This window comes from Oncorhynchus mykiss, chromosome 25 (genome assembly GCF_057628025.1).
Source record: "Oncorhynchus mykiss isolate SJ-2025 chromosome 25, ASM5762802v1, whole genome shotgun sequence".
In the NCBI taxonomy this organism is placed as follows: Eukaryota; Metazoa; Chordata; class Actinopteri; order Salmoniformes; family Salmonidae; genus Oncorhynchus; species Oncorhynchus mykiss.
The window spans coordinates 93,721,947-93,741,845 of record NC_143046.1 but is presented as its reverse complement, the minus strand read 5'-3'; the positions used below and the strand labels follow the sequence as shown (position 1 = coordinate 93,741,845).

Here is a 19,899-nt window from a genome sequence, read left to right as displayed (position 1 = left end):
TGCCCTGACAGGTAGTAATAGCTGAAAGGTTCAGAGGTCTATTTCTTGCTTTAGAAGACACCATTAGTTTAGTTTTGTCAGTATTGAGGATAAGCTCAATTGACACAAGGTATGTTGAACAGTATAAAAAGCAGTTCACAAGTTCTGGAAAGCTTTTGTAAGAGATGAGGCACAACAGTAAATATCATCAGCATAAAAATTAAGTTGCGCATTTTTGAAATTTTTGTCTTAATCATTTATATAAATAGTGAATAAGAGAGGACCAAGTACAGAGCCTTGGGGCACAAGACAGACAATTTAACAGACATGAGCCCATCAAATTGAGTGCACTGAGTTCTATCAGACAGATGGTTAGCAAACCATGCAACTGCATGCTCTGAAAGACCTACACTCGACAATCTCTGCCTTAGTATAGCATGATCAACTGTATCAAAAGCCTTAGAGAGATCAATAAAAAGTGAGACACTGCTGTTTTTTGTCAAGGGCTTCAGTGATATCATTTAAAACCTTCATGGCTGCTGAAATTGTGCTATGCTTCTTCCTGAAACCCGATTGGTACATTGATAAAATATAGTTAGTAAATAAAAACTATTTTAGCTGTTCACTCATAAGGGTTTCAAGTATTTTCACCAGGGGTGACAGCTTTGAGATTGGCCTATAATTATTTAAAAGAGTTGGATCTCCCCCTTTTAAAAGTGGTAGGACAAATGCTGATTTCCAGATCTTTGGAATTTCATTACATTCCAGGGTTAGATTGAACAGATATGTAAGTGGTTCAGCTATGAAATCAGCTGCCAGATTTAAAAAGCAGGGATCAAAAAGATCAGGACCTGCAGGCTTTCTCTGATCTAAGGATTTCAGGGCTTTATGTACCACCTGCACTGAGAATGGCAAAAAGCTAAAAGTTTGACCAGCTCTCACTGGTTCATCCACACAGGGTTGTGCAGAGACAGAGGACACTGAATCAAACAGCCTACCAGATGATACAAAGTGCTCATTGAAACAATTCAGCATTTCAGTTTTGTCATATACAGCAACAGAGTCCTTCAAAACACATGACGGTAATTCATTAACATTACTGTTACCAGACATAGACTTAATAGCCTTCTAAAACATTCTAGGGTCATTCAGGTTATCAGTGGTAACAGACATAATATATTCAGACTTGGGCTTCCTGAGAAGAAAAGAACACGACCATATTATCTACCAAGATAATTCTCATTGGTTATTGTCACAGCCGTGTATATTTCCCCCCTCAAGCCGATACCACGGCGGCCCTCAAGGATCTGACCCAGATGTTTTTTTGGGGTCAAGTTTCAGGAGCACCTTTAGCACCTCAGACTCAGTGACTGCCTGCAGGAAGAAACAATTTAGTGGGGCAGGGGAAAAAGAGGGAGGAGCATCGGGGATAGTCGCATTAGATGGGGTGGGAGATGAGGAAATGTTGGACGGGCAAGGAGACATGGCTGAGTCAAATAGGAATACTGACTTAATGAAGTTGTGATTAAAGAGCTCAGCCATGTGCTACTTGACAGTAACAACCACATCATCAACATTAAGGGACATGGGCAGCTGTGAGGAGGGTTTATTCTCCAGGTCTTTAACTGTTTTCCAGAACTTCTTGGGGTTAGACCCAAAGAGACAGAACTGCTCCTTAAAGTAACTAACTTTGGAGTGTTTCACGCCCTGATCTGTTTCACATATCCTTGTGCTTGTCTCCACCCCCCTCCAGGTGTCGCCCATCTTCCCCATTATCCCCTGGGCACATATGTGTTTTCTGTCTGTCTGTGCCGGTTAGTTGTGTTCGTTCAAACCTACCAGCGTTTTTCCTTGACCTGTCTTTGCTATAGTCCTTGTTTTGACTTTTCCTGCCTGACCTGACGCTAACCCCTGCCTGCCTTGACCTGTCGTTTGCCTTCCTAAGAATAAACTTTAGTTTCTTCAACACTGTCGGCACCTGGGTCATACCTTAAAACATGATAGTATGAAATGGCCATGACTGACCCAGCAGACTTGGACCAGCTCTGCAACGCCATTTCCTCCCAAGGAGCCACCATTGGAAGGCATGAGGAGTTCTCTTCACGGTCTGATGGAAGGGTTCCAGGCCGTGGCCGAACGTCACGACCTAGCATTGGGCACATTGCAGGAGTAATTCCGTGGGCTGTCTACTAGGCAGCCTACCACGACGGTAACCTCCTAGCCACTCCGTAACCCGGCTGGTAGCAGCACAGTCAACCCAGTTTCCAGTGAACCCCATTTACCTCCCCCGGAGCACTTTGATGGAGAGTTGGGCACCTGTCGGGTGTTTCTCGCTCAGTGTTCCCTCGTCAGGGAGGTGCAGCATTCCTCCTTCCCCTCAGACCTCTCTAAGATAGCGTACCTCATCACGCGGATGTCCGGGAGGGCCTTCGCCTGGGCTACGGCCATTTGCTTCAGTCTGGAGGGTTTCATGGCGGAAGTGAAAAAAGTTTTTGCAGCTCCGGTGTCCGGGAGAGAGGCTGCCAGGAGGTTACTCCAGCTTCAGCCGGACTCCCTCAGTGTGGCAGACTATGAACCCAGAAGTTACTCCAGCAGGACTCCCTCAGTGTGACAGACTATGAACTCAGAAGTTACTCCAGCTTCAGCAGGACTCCCTCAGTGTGGCAGACTATGAACCCAGAAGTTACTCCAGCTTCAGCAGGACTCCCTCAGTGTGGCAGACTATGAACCCAGAAGTTACTCCAGCTTCAGCAGGACTCCCTCGGTGGCAGACTATGAACCCGGAAGTTACTCCAGCTTCAGCAGGACTCCCTCAGTGTGGCAGACTATGCAGTGGATTTCCGCACGCTAGCAGAGGAGGGTGCATGGAACCCAGAAGCGCTGTTCTACACGTTCCTGCACGGATTATCGGAGGAAGTAAAGGACGAGCTTGCAGCCCGGGAACTGCCAACAGATCTCGACTCACTCATCACCTTATCCATCCGTATCAATGGACGGCTACAGGAACTTAGGAGGGAGAAGAAGTTTGATTTCAGTCCCAATCGCTCACTCAAGGACTCCGGAAGTCCCAGAGAGGAACCGAGCTTACCCAATTTCCTTAAACTATCAGTGGCCTTTTGAATTTCACCTATAGTTTTCCTTCTGTAAAGTAGAGATGGGTATTTGACTAGGTATGGTAACATTCTACATTTCTGCCTTACACAGACAATGATTTAACATAAATCAGACATGAATTATTAACCAAATCAGTTTATTATGCATGAAGGAATCCCTTGCCTCGGTCTCTCTCTGCAGACACATACCCAACATTAAATACATGACTTGGCAGGAATTCAGCATAGTTCATCATTGTTGCACATGCTTTAATAAAATGATAGATATATTTACAAGCGACTTCTTTCCCAAATTTGAACATACCCCGATCCCACCCCACAGCACTTTCAATGTTCCTTTTGAAATTCACCCACATTTAAAAAATAAAAATAAACATGGGGCTTTTGGCCAATACAACACAGAAATATATGGAATTCATCATTAACTACATAAATATGGCAGTAACACAGAGGTCTATATATATATACATACAAGGTTGTGATGTGGGGAGTCTCTCTCAGACCAGAGCATGCCTTCATCTGATACCTCTAAAGCAGACTGCTCTTCAGAACACCTCAAAGATAAAGATCTAATAAACAGGAAGGGTACAATAGTTTTACAAATCTCCCACTTATTTTTATTTTATTTTTATTTTAGACTGGTCAGGATTTTAGTAGTATAAAACAAAATAAGGCACAATTAATACTTTGACCATTTCATGTCCTGGGGATTGCACAGACATCTAGTAGTGTGGCTTGGAAATGGTTGATTGATTAGAACTGTCTGTCAGCTGACCTTCCCTTTGTATTACCCAATCAATCAATCTGAGTGATTCTAAATATGTTACTACCCCCCCCCCCACACACAAATAGAATCACACACAAATAGAATCACATGGAACCCCACAAACAGAACGACATGTTGACAGAGAGAACCTAGTAGTGTACACACTACCAACACAGGACACATATAACTCCCCTCCCATTGCCTTTGGTTAGGCCACAGCACTGCCTTTTCAATTGGGGAAAGTTAAACAAATGTTTTTTTCTTCAACAAAAGTCCCACAGGCAATCGATTAATTGATTGATAAGGTTCAAATCGAATGCTAAAGCAGTTGAGAGGAGGGAGAAGAACAAAACTAAAAGCTCTCCCTTTCCACCCAGTCTTCTCTGACCATCACAACCTCTCAGCTTGACAACCACTCTGCTTCTGTTTACATGAAGAGAACCGTGACATCACAAGGAAAATTCTAGCATTCTAGCAATGTTTTGTTTCTTTTCCTTTTTCAGATATTCTAACAGCACAAAACCCAGTTAATGTCCTTCAAATCCCCCTGAAACAGTTTGTCAACATTGGTTTCTGTTGGTGGTGATCTGTATGATGGAGGAGTCAGTTCAGAGCCCGCCCACTGGACCATCCAATCAGAGGAGGATGAATGGCTGGGGAGGGAAGGTGGGGGAGAGAGGGGGGCAGGGGAGGGGCAGGCGGGTGCTGGCAGCTGTTTGGGTCCTGGCTTTGGTTGGTGGTGTGAACAGAACAGAGCAGGGCAACAGTTCAGTCATGTTTCAGGTGGTCCTTGATGTCCTCTTCATCCGTGTATTCTGAAGGCTCATCCCCGGGCTTTAATAGCCGACCAACATAATCATATTTTTCTGTAATGCGAGATCACAGGGGTCAAATAAACTGCACTCTGAATTCTCATCTTCAATGGGCTTCAATATAGCCATACATATACATCTTTATAGCCTACATATCTTCATATCCAAACATACAGTACCAGTCAAAAGTTTGGATGCACCTACTCATTCAAGGGTTTTTCTTTATTTTTTCTATTTTCAACATTGTAGAATAATAGTGAAGACATCAAACTATGAAATAAGACATGGAATCATGTAGTAACCACAAACATGGCATTCTTGGCATTCTCTCAACCAGCTTTACCTGGATTGCTTTTCCAACAGTCTTAAAGGAGTTCCCATATATGCTGAGCACTTGTTGGCTGATTTTCCTTCACTCTGCGGTCCAACTCATCCCAAACCATTTCAATTGGGTTGAGGTTGGCCGATTGTGGAGGCCGGGTCATCTGATGCAGCACTCCATCACTCTCCTTCTTAGTCAATTAGCCCTTACACAGCCTGGAGTAGTGGTGTTTTTTTTCCATGCTAAAAAACAAATGATAGTCCCACTAAGCACAAACCAGATGGGATGGCGTATCGCTGCATAATGCTGTGGTAGCCATACTGGTTAAGTGTGCCTTGAATTCTAAATAAATCAGTGTCACCAACAAAGCACTCTCATACCACCTCCTCCGTGCTTCACGGTGGAATTCACACATGCGGAGATCATCTGTTCACCTACTATGCGTCTCACAAAGACACGTCGGTTGGAACCAAACATCTCTGCACCAGAGGTAACTCTGGGTCTTCCTTTCCTGTGGCGGTCCTTACTAGAACCAGTTTCATCATAGAGCTTCATGGTTTTTGCAACCGGACTTGAAGAAACTGTCAAAGTTCTTGACATTTTCTGTATTGACTGACCTTCATGTCTTAAAGTAATGATGGACTGTCGTTTCTCTTTACTTATTTGAGCTGTTCTTGCCATAATATGGACTTGGTCTTTTACCCAATAGGGCTATCTTATATATACCACCCCTACCTTGTCACAACACAACTGATTGGCTCAAACACATTAAGAAGGAAAGAAATTCCACAAATTAACTTTTAACAAGGCACACCTGTTAATTGAAATACATTCCAGGTGACTATCTCATGAAGCTGGTTGAGAGAATGGCAAGAGTGTGCAAAACTGTCATCAAGGCAAAGGGTGGCTACTTTGAAGAATCTCAAATATAAAATAGATTTTGAATTGTATAACACTTTTCTGGTTACTTCATGATTCCATGTGTTATTTAATATTTTTGTCTTCACTATTATTCTACAATCTAAAAAATAAAGACAGACCCTCGAATGAGTAGGTGTCCAAACTTTTGACTGGTACTGTATGTTTCATATCTTTTATAACATACCCATGAACTGCATCTCCCACTCTCTGACTGACTCCATCTGAACAGCGTTGAGGTCTGACAGGTCATCATAGTCCTCCCTCAAGGCATCTTTCTCCAAACAGAACGTGGCCAGACCCCTCGATGCATCCCGGCCCGCAAAGATACCATAAGGACCGTCTGTAGGGAGAGACAGTATATTAAACAGAATATATACCTACTGAATTTAACTACGTATCAGTTCTATAAGGACCGTCTGTAGGGAGAGAGACAGTTCAGTAAACAGAATCTACACCTACTGCATCTAACTGTATGGTTCAGTTCTAGAAATACCGTCTGTAGGGAGAAGCAGTGCAGTAAACAGAATATGGTTCTATTAAAGAAATGACACGAGGCGACCCACGTGACTCCACGGAGGCGGCGGCGACCCACGTGACTCCACGGAGGCGGCGACCCACGTGACTCCACGGAGGCGATGACGAACCACGTGACTCCACGGAGGCGATGACGAACCACGTGACTCCACGGCAGTGACGAACCACGCGACTCCACGGAGGCGACCCACGTGACTCCACGGAGGCGGCGGCGACCCACGCGACTCCACGGAGGCGGCGACGATCCACGCGACTCCACGGAGGCGGCGGCCCACGTGACTCCACGGAGGCGGCGACCCACGTGACTCCACGGAGGCGACGAACCACGTGACTCCACGGAGGCGATGACGAACCACGTGACTCCACGGACGCGACCCACGTGACTCCACGGAGGCGGCGACCCACGTGACTCCACGGAGGCGATGACGAACCACGTGACTCCACGGAGGCGATGACGAACCACGTGACTCCACGGCAGTGACGAACCACGCGACTCCAAGGAGGCGACCCACGTGACTCCACGGAGGCGACCCACGCGACTCCACGGAGGCGGCGGCGACCCACGCGACTCCACGGAGGCGGCGGCCCACGTGACTCCACGGAGGCGGCGGCCCACGTGACTCCACGGAGGCGGCGACCCACGTGACTCCACGGAGGCGGCGACCCACGTGACTCCACGGAGGCGACGAACCACGTGACTCCACGGAGGCGATGACGAACCACGTGACTCCACGGACGCGACCCACGTGACTCCACGGAGGCGACCCACGTGACTCCACGGCAGTGACGAACCACGCGACTCCACGGAGGCGACCCACAACCCACGTGACTCCACGGAGGCGGCGGCGGCCCACGTGACTCCGCGGAGGCGGCGGCGACCCACGTGACTCCACGGAGGCGACCCACGTGACTCCACGGAGGCGGCGGCGACCCACGTGACTCCACGGAGGCGGCAGCGACCCACGTGACTCCACGGAGGCGACCCACGTGACTCCACGGAGGCGACCCACGTGACTCCACGGAGGCGGCGGCGACCCACGTGACTCCACGGAGGCGGCAACCCACGTGGCTAGAAACGCTGGTTACAAGAGGTTAGCTTTAAAAAAAAAGCAAGTTTATTAGTTTTCAAAAACACGCTATTTGCATGCGCAACGTCCCACATACTTCCTCGTCAATTTGCTACGAGCTAAAGTTAGCTAGACTAGCTAGTCTAACTAAAACTGCTGGGGGAAAACTCAGTGATGGAGCCTTCTGGAAAGGGGATCGAGACCACTGCCACATAGTAACAACCAATTTAGGGATTGAATTTAAATAGTAGCATTTCAAGCCTTTGTGCGAGGGGAGGATGTATTGGCGGACTTGCCAAAAGCCTCCTTGACCAGTTAGCTAGCTAGTTTTAATCTTCAATAGGCTAGGTAAAAAGCCTCAGGGTGGCCTTCGCAACCCTGTTAAAGTCTATGGTCGACCAAATCCGTGATGCAACAGCCCTGGGTCTCAGATTGGATGGTTGTGGAGAAAGACAAGAACACTATATGGGAGGGTGCATGAGACCATGTCTTCGGAAGTCCGAAGAGCTGGTTGGGGAAGACAGGGATGTGAGAGATGTGTTGACCTCAGTCCTATACAGCTCCAAAATCATCTGAATCGTTGTGGATGAAGTTCATATGACCTACATATGGTATGAACAATGACCTAGAACTGTACCTCAACAATATAGAATGGCACAGTGATGGACACATATGGTATGAACAATGACCTAGAACTGTACCTCAACAATATAGAATGGCACAGTGATGGACACATGTAATGGAATGGAATGGAAATTATAGTGATGACACACCAATGACAGCAGGAAGTAATTTACAAATGTAAATGAGTAAGTAGTGTGTGTGAATGATAGGCCTATAAGACATTAAGTAGAATAATACAGTGATGGACCATTAGGTAGACTAAATACAGTGATGGACCATTAAGTAGAATAATACAGTGATGGACCATTAGGTAGACTAAATACAGTGATGGACCATTAAGTAGACTAAATACAGTGATGGACCATTAGGTAGACTAAATACAGTGATGGACCATTAGGTAGACTAAATACAGTGATGGACCATTAGGTAGACTAAATACAGTGATGGACCATTAAGTAGACTAAATACAGTGATGGACCATTAAGTAGACTAAATACAGTGATGGACCATTAGGTAGACTAAATACAGTGATGGACCATTAAAACCTGTTAGAGCTCTAGGGGCGCTATTTCATTTTTGGATAAAAAACGTTCCCGTTTTAAGCGCGATATTTTGTCACGAAAAGATGCTCGACTATGCATATTCTTGACAGTTTTGGAAAGAAAACACTCTGAAGTTTCAGAATCTGCAAAGATTTTGTCTGTATCACCCAGGAATTAGCAGAATTTCTGAAGCTCTGTTTTCCATTCTCTCCTTATATGGCTGTGATTGCGCAACGAATGAGCCTACACTTTCTGTCGTTCGCCCAAGGTCTTAGCAGCATTGTGACGTATTTGTAGGCATATCATTGGAAGATTGACCATAAGAGACTACATTTTCCAAGTGTCCGCCTGGTGTCCTGCGTCGAATTCGGTGCGCAATTGCCAGCTGCTTCTACTTTACCATTTGATTCAGGGGAGAAAGCATGTGTCCAAGAACGATGTATCAATGAAGAGATATGTGAAAAACACCTTGATGATTGATTCTAAACAACGTTTGCCATGTTTTCAGTCGATATTATGGAGTTAATTTGGAAAAAAGTTCGCGTTTTGAGGACTGAATTTGGGGATTTTTTTTGGTAGCCAAATGTGATGTATAAAACGGAGCTATTTCTAATACACAAGGAATCTTTTTGGAAAAACTGAGCATCTGCTATCTAACTGAGAGTATCCTCATTGAAAACATCAGAAGTTCTTCAAAGGTAAATTATTTTATTTGAAGGCTTTTATGTTTTTGTTAATGTCTCGTGCTGGATGCTAACGCTAATGCTAACGCGAAATGCTAACGCTAGCTAGCTACTTTTACACAAATGATTGTTTTCCTATGGTTGAGAAGCATATTTTGAAAATCTGAGATGACAGTGTTGTTTACAAAAGGCTAAGCTTGAGAGATGGCATATTTATTTCATTTCATTTGCGATTTTCATAAATAGTTAACGTTGTGTTATGCTAATGAGCTTGCTGATAGATTTACACAATCCTGGATACAGGGGTTTTTTCATAGCTAAACGTGACGCAGAAAACGGAGCGATTTGTCCTAAACAAATAATCTTTCAGGAAAAACTGAACATTTGCTATCTGAGAGTCTCCTCATTGAAAACATCTGAAGTTCTTCAAAGGTAAATTATTTTATTTGAATGCTTTACTGTTTTTTTGTGTAAATGTTGCCCGCTGAATGCTAATGCTAAATGCTACGTTAGCCATCAATACTGTTACACAAATGCTTGTTTTGCAATGGTTGAGAAGCATATTTTGAAAATCTGAGATGACAGTGTTGTTAACAAAAGGCTAAGCTTGAGAGCTAGCATATTTATTTCATTTCATTTGCGATTTTCATGAATAGTTAACGTTGCGTTATGGTAATGAGCTTGAGTCTGTATTCACGATCCCGGATCCGGGATGGGGAGATCAGAAAGGTTAAGGATATGGCAGACATATGCCCCCTTTGGAGAGATTGGGTACCCCTAGTAAACTGAAAAAAAAATCTGTCAAAAATTGCTGTTATCCAATTATTATTGGATAGAAAACACTCTAAAGATTCTAAAACCGTTGGAATTATGTCTGTAAGTATAGCAGAACTCACAGGGCAGGCATTCTTCCAAACTAGTTTTTGTGGCCATGAAAGTTGGAGCAACTTTGACGTCATGGCCCCCACCCTTCCCAACCAGTTATGATTCTGGGGAGACTTTCTATCTCTTCCGCTAGATGTCCTCTTTCAGTAGAGCTTTGAATCGTCGTTCAAATCCCGCGAGAATTGACCCTATGGGAGTGAAATTAGTGCGTGCCACGAGAGAATAGGCTGTGCGTTAGGGCGCGAATTGGTCCCAGCCATTCCTTTGTTCCAGCACTCAAGAGAAGGGCAGACGATGGCCGATTGAATTGAAGTTTGTTTTGCGTGTCTAAAACATCATAAAGCTTGCTTCTGCACTTAGTTTGACCTGTTTAGTCGACATATAATATGTAATTTTGAAGTTTTGATGCGCAACTTTTCCGGACCAGAGGACGTTTTGGGTACATTTCAGCTGATGTTATTAGCAGTAGCTAATACAAAGACGCAAGACTTGAAACCAAACGATGTATTGGGTAAGTATGAAGCCTTCCAGAACATTCTGAACGAAGACCATCGAAGGTAAGGGAATATTTATGCTTAAATCTGTGTTTCTGTTGACTCCAACATTACGTAGAAATGTAGCTTGGAACTGAGCGCCGTCTCAGCATATTGAATAGTGTGCGATTTCTGTAACGTTAAAAATAAATCTAACAAAGCGGTTGCATAAAGAAGCAGTGTATCTTTCTAACTATATGTAGAACATGTATATTTAGTCAAAGTTTATGATGTCTATTTACGTTATCTTGCCGCGCTACCTAGATTTCCTGCTGGCATTTTTGAGTAATTTCTGAACGTGAACTCACTGTAAATGGACATTTATGGATATGAATGGCATATTATTGAAAAAAAAAAAAATGTACTGTGTAACATGTCATATTACTGTCATCTGATGAAGATTTTCAAAAGGTTAGTGAGCAATTTATTTTTTAATCCTGCGTTTGTTGATTGCATGTTTTGGCTATTCAAATGAGCTGTGTCTGGTGGTGGTTTTACATATATATGTGCTATGTTTTCGCCGTAAAACATTTTAGAAATCTGACTTGCTGGCTAGATGAACAAGGTGTTTATCTTTCATTTGAGCTATTGGACTTGTTAATGTGTGGAGGTTAAATATTTTTAAGAATATTTTTGCGTTCCATGCGCCACCGTTTCAGCTGAACGTGGGAGGGTTGATTCCCAATTGGGAACCAATATCGTAGACAGGTTAAGTAGACTAAATACAGTGATGGACCATTAGGTAGACTAAATACAGCGATGGACCATTAGGTAGACTAAATACAGTGATGGACCATTAAGTAGACTAAATACAGTGATGGACCATTAAGTAGAATAATACAGTGATGGACCATTAGGTAGACTAAATACAGTGATGGACCATTAGGTAGACTAAATACAGTGATGGACCATTAAGTAGATTAATACAGTGATGGACCATTAAGTAGAATAATACAGTGATGGACCATTAAGTAGTATAATACAGTGATGGACCATTAAGTAGAATAATACAGTGATAGAAGTGCATGATGGACCATTAGGTAGACTAAATACAGCGATGGACCATTAGGTAGACTAAATACAGTGATGGACCATTAAGTAGACTAAATACAGTGATGGACCATTAAGTAGAATAATACAGTGATGGACCATTAAGTAGACTAAATACAGTGATGGACCATTAGGTAGACTAAATACAGCGATGGACCATTAGGTAGACTAAATACAGTGATGGACCATTAAGTAGACTAAATACAGTGATGGACCATTAAGTAGAATAATACAGTGATGGACCATTAAGTAGACTAAATACAGTGATGGACCATTAGGTAGACTAAATACAGTGATGGACCATTAAGTAGAATAATACAGTGATGGACCATTAAGTAGACTAAATACAGTGATGGACCATTAAGTAGACTAAATACAGTGATAGAAGTGCAACATAAAACCCTTGAATTAGTAGGTGTCCAAACTTTTGACTGGTACTGTATATAAATCAAATAGCCTAGTACACAAACCAAAACATTTCAAATGTTCAAATCAAAAGGCTATTGCACAGAAAACGTGGACCCTAACCAAACTTCAGAACCACTGGACAGCAACATAATAAACTAAAGCATTGATCATTGGGAACGAGATCAGAATAACTGCTTGATCCATAACTGTAATAATTCAAGAAGGTAGCATAGCCTATGAAACTAACTCTGTTCAAATCAAAAGTCCTGATTAATATGGTAGTAACGCAGCCACATCCCCGTTCCCCGGTGCCGACACATTCAGAAATCAAAATATCATTTTCAAAGATGCAATATTCATGAACATTTTAAGGAGAACAAAAACTACTTAGCCTACATTTGAACACCACCACAGTAGCTTTGGGTATCTTCCCAGTTAAGTAGCCTAGTTTTGTTGTTGGCTACTTGAAGAGAGCTAGAGCCAATCACTCGCAGCCCACCTCTTCCAATATATTGTGGGAAAGTGCATCTAATCCTACTAGATGAAGAGCGGAGATAAGTACAACATCCTGGCATTTAAACCATACTAGATGAAATGTTGCATACTATAAAACATTTATTTTGGCATACTGAGAATGTGTCATGCGCAATTGCGTTGTTTCCCGCTATTGGTTGATCCTCCCCATATCTGATCCATCAGCTGTTGTCATACACATTTAGGCTTTGGCATCAGGCATTTAAAGTATACTTGATTTTTAAAATGTCACATTTAAACAAAATTGTTTTGCATACTCTAACAACCTACTATTTAGAACGCAAGTATGGGTATTCGGACACAGCCAGAGAGAGTGATAAGAATATGGGAATAATGTCTAGGTGTTCTTCAAGTACTGCAAGAAGTAGTGCCAGAGGTGGTTTGACTTAACATCAGAAGCTCCTGTAGGTGTCTGTGGCGATGTCTGCCCACTTGCCCTTCAGCACAGGCATCATGACCCCCAGCACGGCCTGTACATTGAAACACCCCTCTCTCGCTCTTCTCTCCACTTGTCCTGCTGTAGGACACAGAGAATATGAAGGTAGTGTATCTGCAAGAGGATGTTGTGGGACCCAAGCCAGCCACCACTGACATTTTATTTATTTTACCTTTATTTATTTGCCTTTACTAGGCTAGTCAGTTAAGAACAAATTCTTATTTTCAATGACGGCCTAGGAACAGTGGGTTAACTGCCTGTTCAGGGGCAGAACGACAGATTTGTACCTTGTCAGCTCTGGGATTTGAACTTGCAACCTTCCGGTTACTAGTCCAACGCTCTAACCACTAGGCTACCCTGCCGCCCCGGCACACATAATAGGTGTGCCACAAATGGCTTGGCTGGCTAGGCTACCTAGACCTTTTCATTCCATTATTGACTGAAATTAACCTAACATAGTGACGACATATAACATATTGAATTTGGCCTTTACTACAATAGCCCATAGAAACTAATTGAACAACACATTCAGAAATGGCAAAAAAAGAGTCAAAAAATAAGGTTAAGTGTCTGTCCTATATATAGGAGATTAGAAAGCTCAGGAAATATGTGTTTTCTGGACACAATTAACCCCTAATTTTTGCTGGCACAAAACTACTTCCATTAGTTTGTGTGGGTTACCCTCATACAGGTCCCGTGACACTTGTAAAGCTAAACAGAGAACAACATGTTCGTCAGAGTCTCCCCTTTCCATAGAGTGGTCACAATAGTTTGTCGGTCAAACCACTCAGATGAAACAGACATTTTTGTGAGAAGACCGATTTCCGGGATGTCTCTTGGTCTGACAAACACCGCTTTAGCTCTGCTACCTTTCACCACAGATGTGGAAGGCCGACATTGGCGGATGGGGTGGATTGACACGCAGCCCATGAAGATCTCTAGTTTAAACTGATGGATTTAAAAAAAAAATGTTACTTAGATTGACGCATGGGTGCGTCAATAGACTCAAGGATTAATTGATGGAAATACTAGTCCATGACATGTGACCGTCACACTTATCGGTCTATAGGTTAATTTGCATAATATAGTGGAATTAACTTGGCGTGTGTGTATTTTGATTAGTCTACATGATGAGTAACACATCACACAGCCTATTTTGAGCGGGATTTCTCCTGCAGCTCCTCAGCTGGTTGCTGCTGGAGCCAATTTCCTTGTTTGAGCCCATTCATTGCACAACAATGCTAAACGTAATCGTGTGTTAAAAACAGTTTTGGTGCACAATTAAAGGAGCTACTCCTGCTATTTCTATTTGTCAACTGGTAGCCTAATTGAATCGTGCCTCACATTCACGTGAATGCAATAGGCTATCAGCGCGTCCCCACCACTTTACAATGTGAGCTGGAGGCAGTATGCATTTCAAAAACATAGGCCTACTTAATTGTTTGAAACCTGAATGTTTTACTTCATATTACGAGGCATGTCTTGCCTTGCTTCAAAGTAGCCTATAGGCAAATCCCACCATGGAAACGTGGAGGTAGTTCTATTATAAACACTTAAAGTTTGGGGAAGCTTACAATTTATCCTACCATTTCTATCGATCTGTAGTTACAATTTTCAAATTAGCATTTTCGTGGAAGTTTCATTTCAATGATAACGTTATCATTTCTCAAAATCTATGTCATGTGGTTAATCATAAAAATCAGAAGTAAAAAAAAATCCAAAAACTAAAAATCAACTAATGTGAGATCAGCCTCTGCCATTTAGACATATTGATACACTGTGATTCACTGGAGGCTAAAGATATGAGCGCATAAATACTGCTGAGCCATCATTCTGGAGAGACACACCATATCTTCACCACACCCCTCCCCATTCTGGAGAGACACACCATATCTTCACCACACCCCTCCCCATTCTGGAGAGACACACCATATCTTCACCACACCCCTCCCCATTCTGGAGAGACACACCATATCTTCACCACACCCCTCCCCATTCTGGAGAGACACACCATATCTTCACCACACCCCTCCCCATTCTGGAGAGACACACCATATCTTCACCACACCCCTCCCCATTCTGGAGAGACACACCATATCTTCACCACACCCCTCCCCATTCTGGAGAGACACACCATATCTTCACCACACCCCTCCCCATTCTGGAGAGACACACCATATCTTCACCACACCCCTCCCCATTCTGGAGAGACACACCATATCTTCACCACACCCCTCCCCATTCTGGAGAGACACACCATATTTTCAACACACCCCTCCCCATTCTGGAGAGACACACCATATCTTCACCACAACCCTCCCCATTCTGGAGAGACACACCATATCTTCACCACAACCCTCCCCATTCCGGAGAGACACCATATGCGCTGTTTAGAATGGAGCTTTGCCTCAAATCGCATTCATTACGAATCGCTTCATTACAGGAGTTGCATGTTCTGTTAAGATAAATTACTATACTCTGATTTCTGATTTCATACTCTGATGTGATTTCTGTCATTCTGAGCACCATGGGTGGACACCCTAATGGGTTACTCTGAGCACCATGGGTGGACACCCTAATGAGTTACTCTGAGCACCATGGGTGGACACCCTAATGGGTTACTCTGAGCACCATGGGTGGACACCCTAATGGGTTACACAACCAATGCATAGGGGTCCGGTAAATTTCTCAAATGGCTGGTAAATTAAAATCTTCCCGGTCACATTGTCCGGCACCACATTTTCTTAAAGTAAACCCTGCTAGGGTCTCAAGTTGGAAAAACTCATAGCCCACTCTGAGTGTATTACAATGTTATGGTTGGAAAACTGTCCCATGGACATCAAAAAAAATATGTTCACTATTTACAGGAGTTGAACTATCCATAATCATGCTACTATGAACAAGAATTGTCCCACTGCACCAGGCTAGAGGGATGAAAGACAGCACACTCTACAGCACATCATGGAGGGCCGGTCTGCGTAACCACATCCATAAACCCCCCACTGTGAGTAAAACATTTTAGTGGCCCCCTCTTGATACCGGAGCTACATTTTTGATTTGTGCAATTCTAAGATGTTTGCAGTTTTCAATATGATATGAGTGAGGCTAACTAACAAAATTAATAGATATTTTTGGGTCAGACAAATCTATTCAGGTTTAGGGTACTTCACGTTCATGCATTGCAAAATTAGGGGGCAGGGAGGAAACATGCCATAAGTGAACATGGGTAGTACAGTAGTAGCTAGCTAGAATGCATGGGTGATTCACATCATTGACTTACTATATACACAGAAGACATCCAAGAAGAAACATGAATAACTTCAGTGGAGTAAGGAAAAATTCAGCCTATAATTAGCTAACTAGTTAATTTATAACTAAAACATACATAAGGCTAGCTAGCCGATTTCAAGTTGATAGCAAACAAGCTAAAGTTTATTAGCTGGCTGGCTTTCTATAGGCTGATCAATGCAAGCTAAAGTTAGTTGCTACTTGCTAGCCACACGATCGTAATGTATAACAGGTTGCAGTTGTCTAATATGTCCCCCATTTTAGTGTAGAAAATGTGAGTGATGATTTATGCACCCAATTCATGATGTTAGCTATAAATAATAGAACATGATTCATTCAATTCAAAACGGGGATATCCAACCACCATATGGTCTTGAAGTCTGAGGGCACATTATCGTTGCTGCATGCCGACATGGACGTAGAGAAGCTGGTGTTAGCAAGACTAGCACAGGACAGATAGAGCACCAAACACTTGTCATATCCTCAGAAAGAATCATAACTACTCGGCCTCTGACCACCAGGCACTATAGAGGGTAGTGCGAGCGGCCCAGTACATCACTGGGGACAAGCTTCTTGCCATCCAGGACCTCTATACCAGGCAGTGTCAGGGGAAGGCTCTAAATATTGTCAAAGACTCCAGCCACGCAAGTCATAGACTGTTCTCTCTGCTACCGCACGGCAAGCGGTACCAGAGCGTCAAGTCTAGGTCCAAAAGGCTTCTTAACAGCTTCTACCCCAAGCAATAAGACTCCTGAACAGCTAATCAGACGGCTACCCAGACTATTTGCACTGTACACCCCACTCCCTATTTTACTCTGATGCTACTCTGTTTATTATCTATGCATATGTACCCGATGTGAAATGGCTAGGTAGCTAGCGGGGGTGCGCGCTAATAGCGTTTAAAATCGGCGAAGTCACTCGCTCTGAGACCTTGAAGTAGTTGTTCCCCTTGCTCTGCAGGTTTTGTGGAGCGATAGGTAACGATGCTTCGAGGGTGACTTGTCAATGTGTGCAGAGGGTCCCTGGTTCGGGGCGAGGGACAGAAGCTATACTGTTATATTGATGCTGTTGACCCAGATCACTGGTTGCTGCGGGAAAAGGAGGAGGGCAAAAGGGGGGTGAGTGTAACCGATGTGAAACGGCTAGCTAGTTAGCGGTGGTGCTCGCTAATAGCGTTTCAATCGGTGACATCACTCACTGAGACCTTGAAGTAGTTGTTCCCCTTGCTCTGCAAGTTTTGTGGAGCGATGGGTAAACGATGCTTCGTGGGTGTCAGTTGTTGATGTGTGCAGAGGGTCCCTGGTTCAAGCCCAGGTAGGGGTGAGGAGAGGGACGGAATCTATACAGTTACACAGTCACTTTAACTCTACCTTCATGTACATATAACCTCAATTACCTCGACTAACCAGTGCCCCCGCACATTGACTCTGTACCGTTACCCCCTGTATAAAGCCTCACTTTTGTTATTTTTCTGCTGCTCTTTAATTATTTGTTATTTTTTACTTATCTATTTTTAACTTAACACTTATTTTTCTTAAAACTGCATTGTTGGTTAAAGGCTTGTTAGATACATTTTTGGTTAACTTTCCACTCCTACGAGACTAGCTAGCTAGATGGATGATGTAAATGGATTTATGATCATGATTACACAAGTGAGGTTGATGGGTGGGTCCGCCAGCCAAGTTAAAGGGTCCTTCAGTGGCCAACAGCATACCTACCTAGCTACGAGCCTAGCTAATGTTAGCTAGCAATCTTCTACAGCTGATCAACTAGGCCTAGCCCACAGCATTAATCCTCAGAATATGGCTCGTATAGGTCAACCTACAACGTTAGTTGTTAGTTAACTAGCTGTGTAACTTGACATGATCTCAAAACAGTTCTGATATTTAGCAGTAAGATAATTTAGCTAACTGGCAAAGTTGTTTGCTACCTAGCAACTATGCCTGGCTTTAAAAACGGACGTGGTTTAGCGTTAGCTAGCACAGGGGCTTGGTTTTTCCGCACGCCTTTGGGGATAACTAGTTAACGTTTGTTTTCGTGGTCCCCACTTCAGCTAACGCTGATCAGTCTGTCTAGCTAACAACCTAGTTTAGATGTAGCTACATAACAGGTAGGCTAGATAGCTAGTTAGCTAACCACCTTGTAAACAAGCGTGTCTAACGTGAACATACTGCTACAAACTAGAAGACACTGCTTGCACAGACAAACTAGCTATCTGGTTATCAAGCCATGTAAATGCAAAGTGCCAGATTAACTAACGTGCAAAATTAAATCACTAAAATAACTTGCTGTAACTGAGTTAGTTAGCTAGCCGAAGCTAGCTATTGCGCCCAAATAACCGATGCCATCATCATTTGTGTTGGTCTAGACTGGTGCCAGACACAGTAGCTAAGCTACAATGCCTAGCTAACTAGTGTGCTCTTTTCCATACACGGATTCCTACCTCGACCATAAAACTTTTTGCCGGTGGTAACATCGAATACTTTCATATTGACTGCCATCATGATCCGGGGGTTTTGCAGTCCATCGTATTCCCCAAGTTGCTCCAAAGTGAAATCACGTCTTCTCATCTTCGGCAGAGACGAGGCCTCGCTTCCCTGGGCCGCGTCAGCACCAATCCGTTTACCCCATCGCCGATAAATAACATAGCAGATCGTAACCACTAAAACTAAAATACTTAAATTTAACAACATCCCGCCAAGACTGAACCCGTCTGACTCATCTGAAGTTCTCTGCCCGCCACTAGTATCAACAGCTCCAGTCGACCTGTCGCCATCGTCCGCCATACTGTCGATAGAGCCGAACACAAAGACCCGCCCACCTGGGGCTCCTCATCAGATATGATTGGCCTGCGTCAATCATTCAAGGAGCAGCACAATAACACCAGCAAGACAACAATGGGCTTTTTGTTGAAATGATAGCGAAAAGTTATGTGTTTCTAGGCCAGAGATTAGTTGCACGGAGAAAGCAATTTCTTAACGGCATAGCCATTTAGAGTAAGGATTAAGTTATTGTGAAATAATATAACAACAATAGCCCAGTTAGTGCCCATGGCCTTTAATAATGTGCATATGCTGAGAATCTTTCTCACGAACAATAATTCCTGGTCAATTAGCCTAATAATATGGGTCAATCGTAGCACAAACCAATTACTTTACTTTATACATCCACTAAAACATGGGATCGTTTCAAATCTGGTACTATTGGATACATGGTCTCTCCTATCATTGTTATGCGGATGACAACCATTTTTCTCCTTTCCCCGTCTGACACCCAGGTGGCCACACGCATCTCTGGGTGCCTGGCAAATATCTCAGCTTGGATGTTAGCCCACCACCTCAAGCTCAACCTTGACAAGATGCTCTTCCTCACAGGTAAGGCCTGCCACTCAAAGACCTCTCC

At 43.5% G+C, this 19,899-nt stretch overlaps 1 protein-coding gene and 1 long non-coding RNA gene across 2 annotated transcripts in view; one reads left to right on the top strand and one right to left on the bottom strand.

The window, feature by feature from the left end:
- Nucleotides 1-3,686: 3,686 nt before the first annotated feature.
- On the bottom strand, nt 3,687-19,362 carry pgmrc2 (progestin membrane receptor component 2). Its single transcript, NM_001124573.1, is given in 3 exon segments — nt 3,687-4,724; nt 6,098-6,253; nt 18,941-19,362. Coding segments are annotated over 3 exon segments (597 nt in total). The 5' UTR covers nt 19,284-19,362; the 3' UTR covers nt 3,687-4,626.
- LOC149972175 (uncharacterized) overlaps nt 9,259-19,899 on the top strand; it is an 86,082-nt gene continuing 75,441 nt past the window's right edge. Inside the window, exons 1-2 of the long non-coding RNA XR_016492101.1 lie at nt 9,259-9,378; nt 9,734-9,795. This is a non-coding gene — a long non-coding RNA (uncharacterized LOC149972175). The remainder of the gene's footprint in view (nt 9,379-9,733; nt 9,796-19,899) is intronic.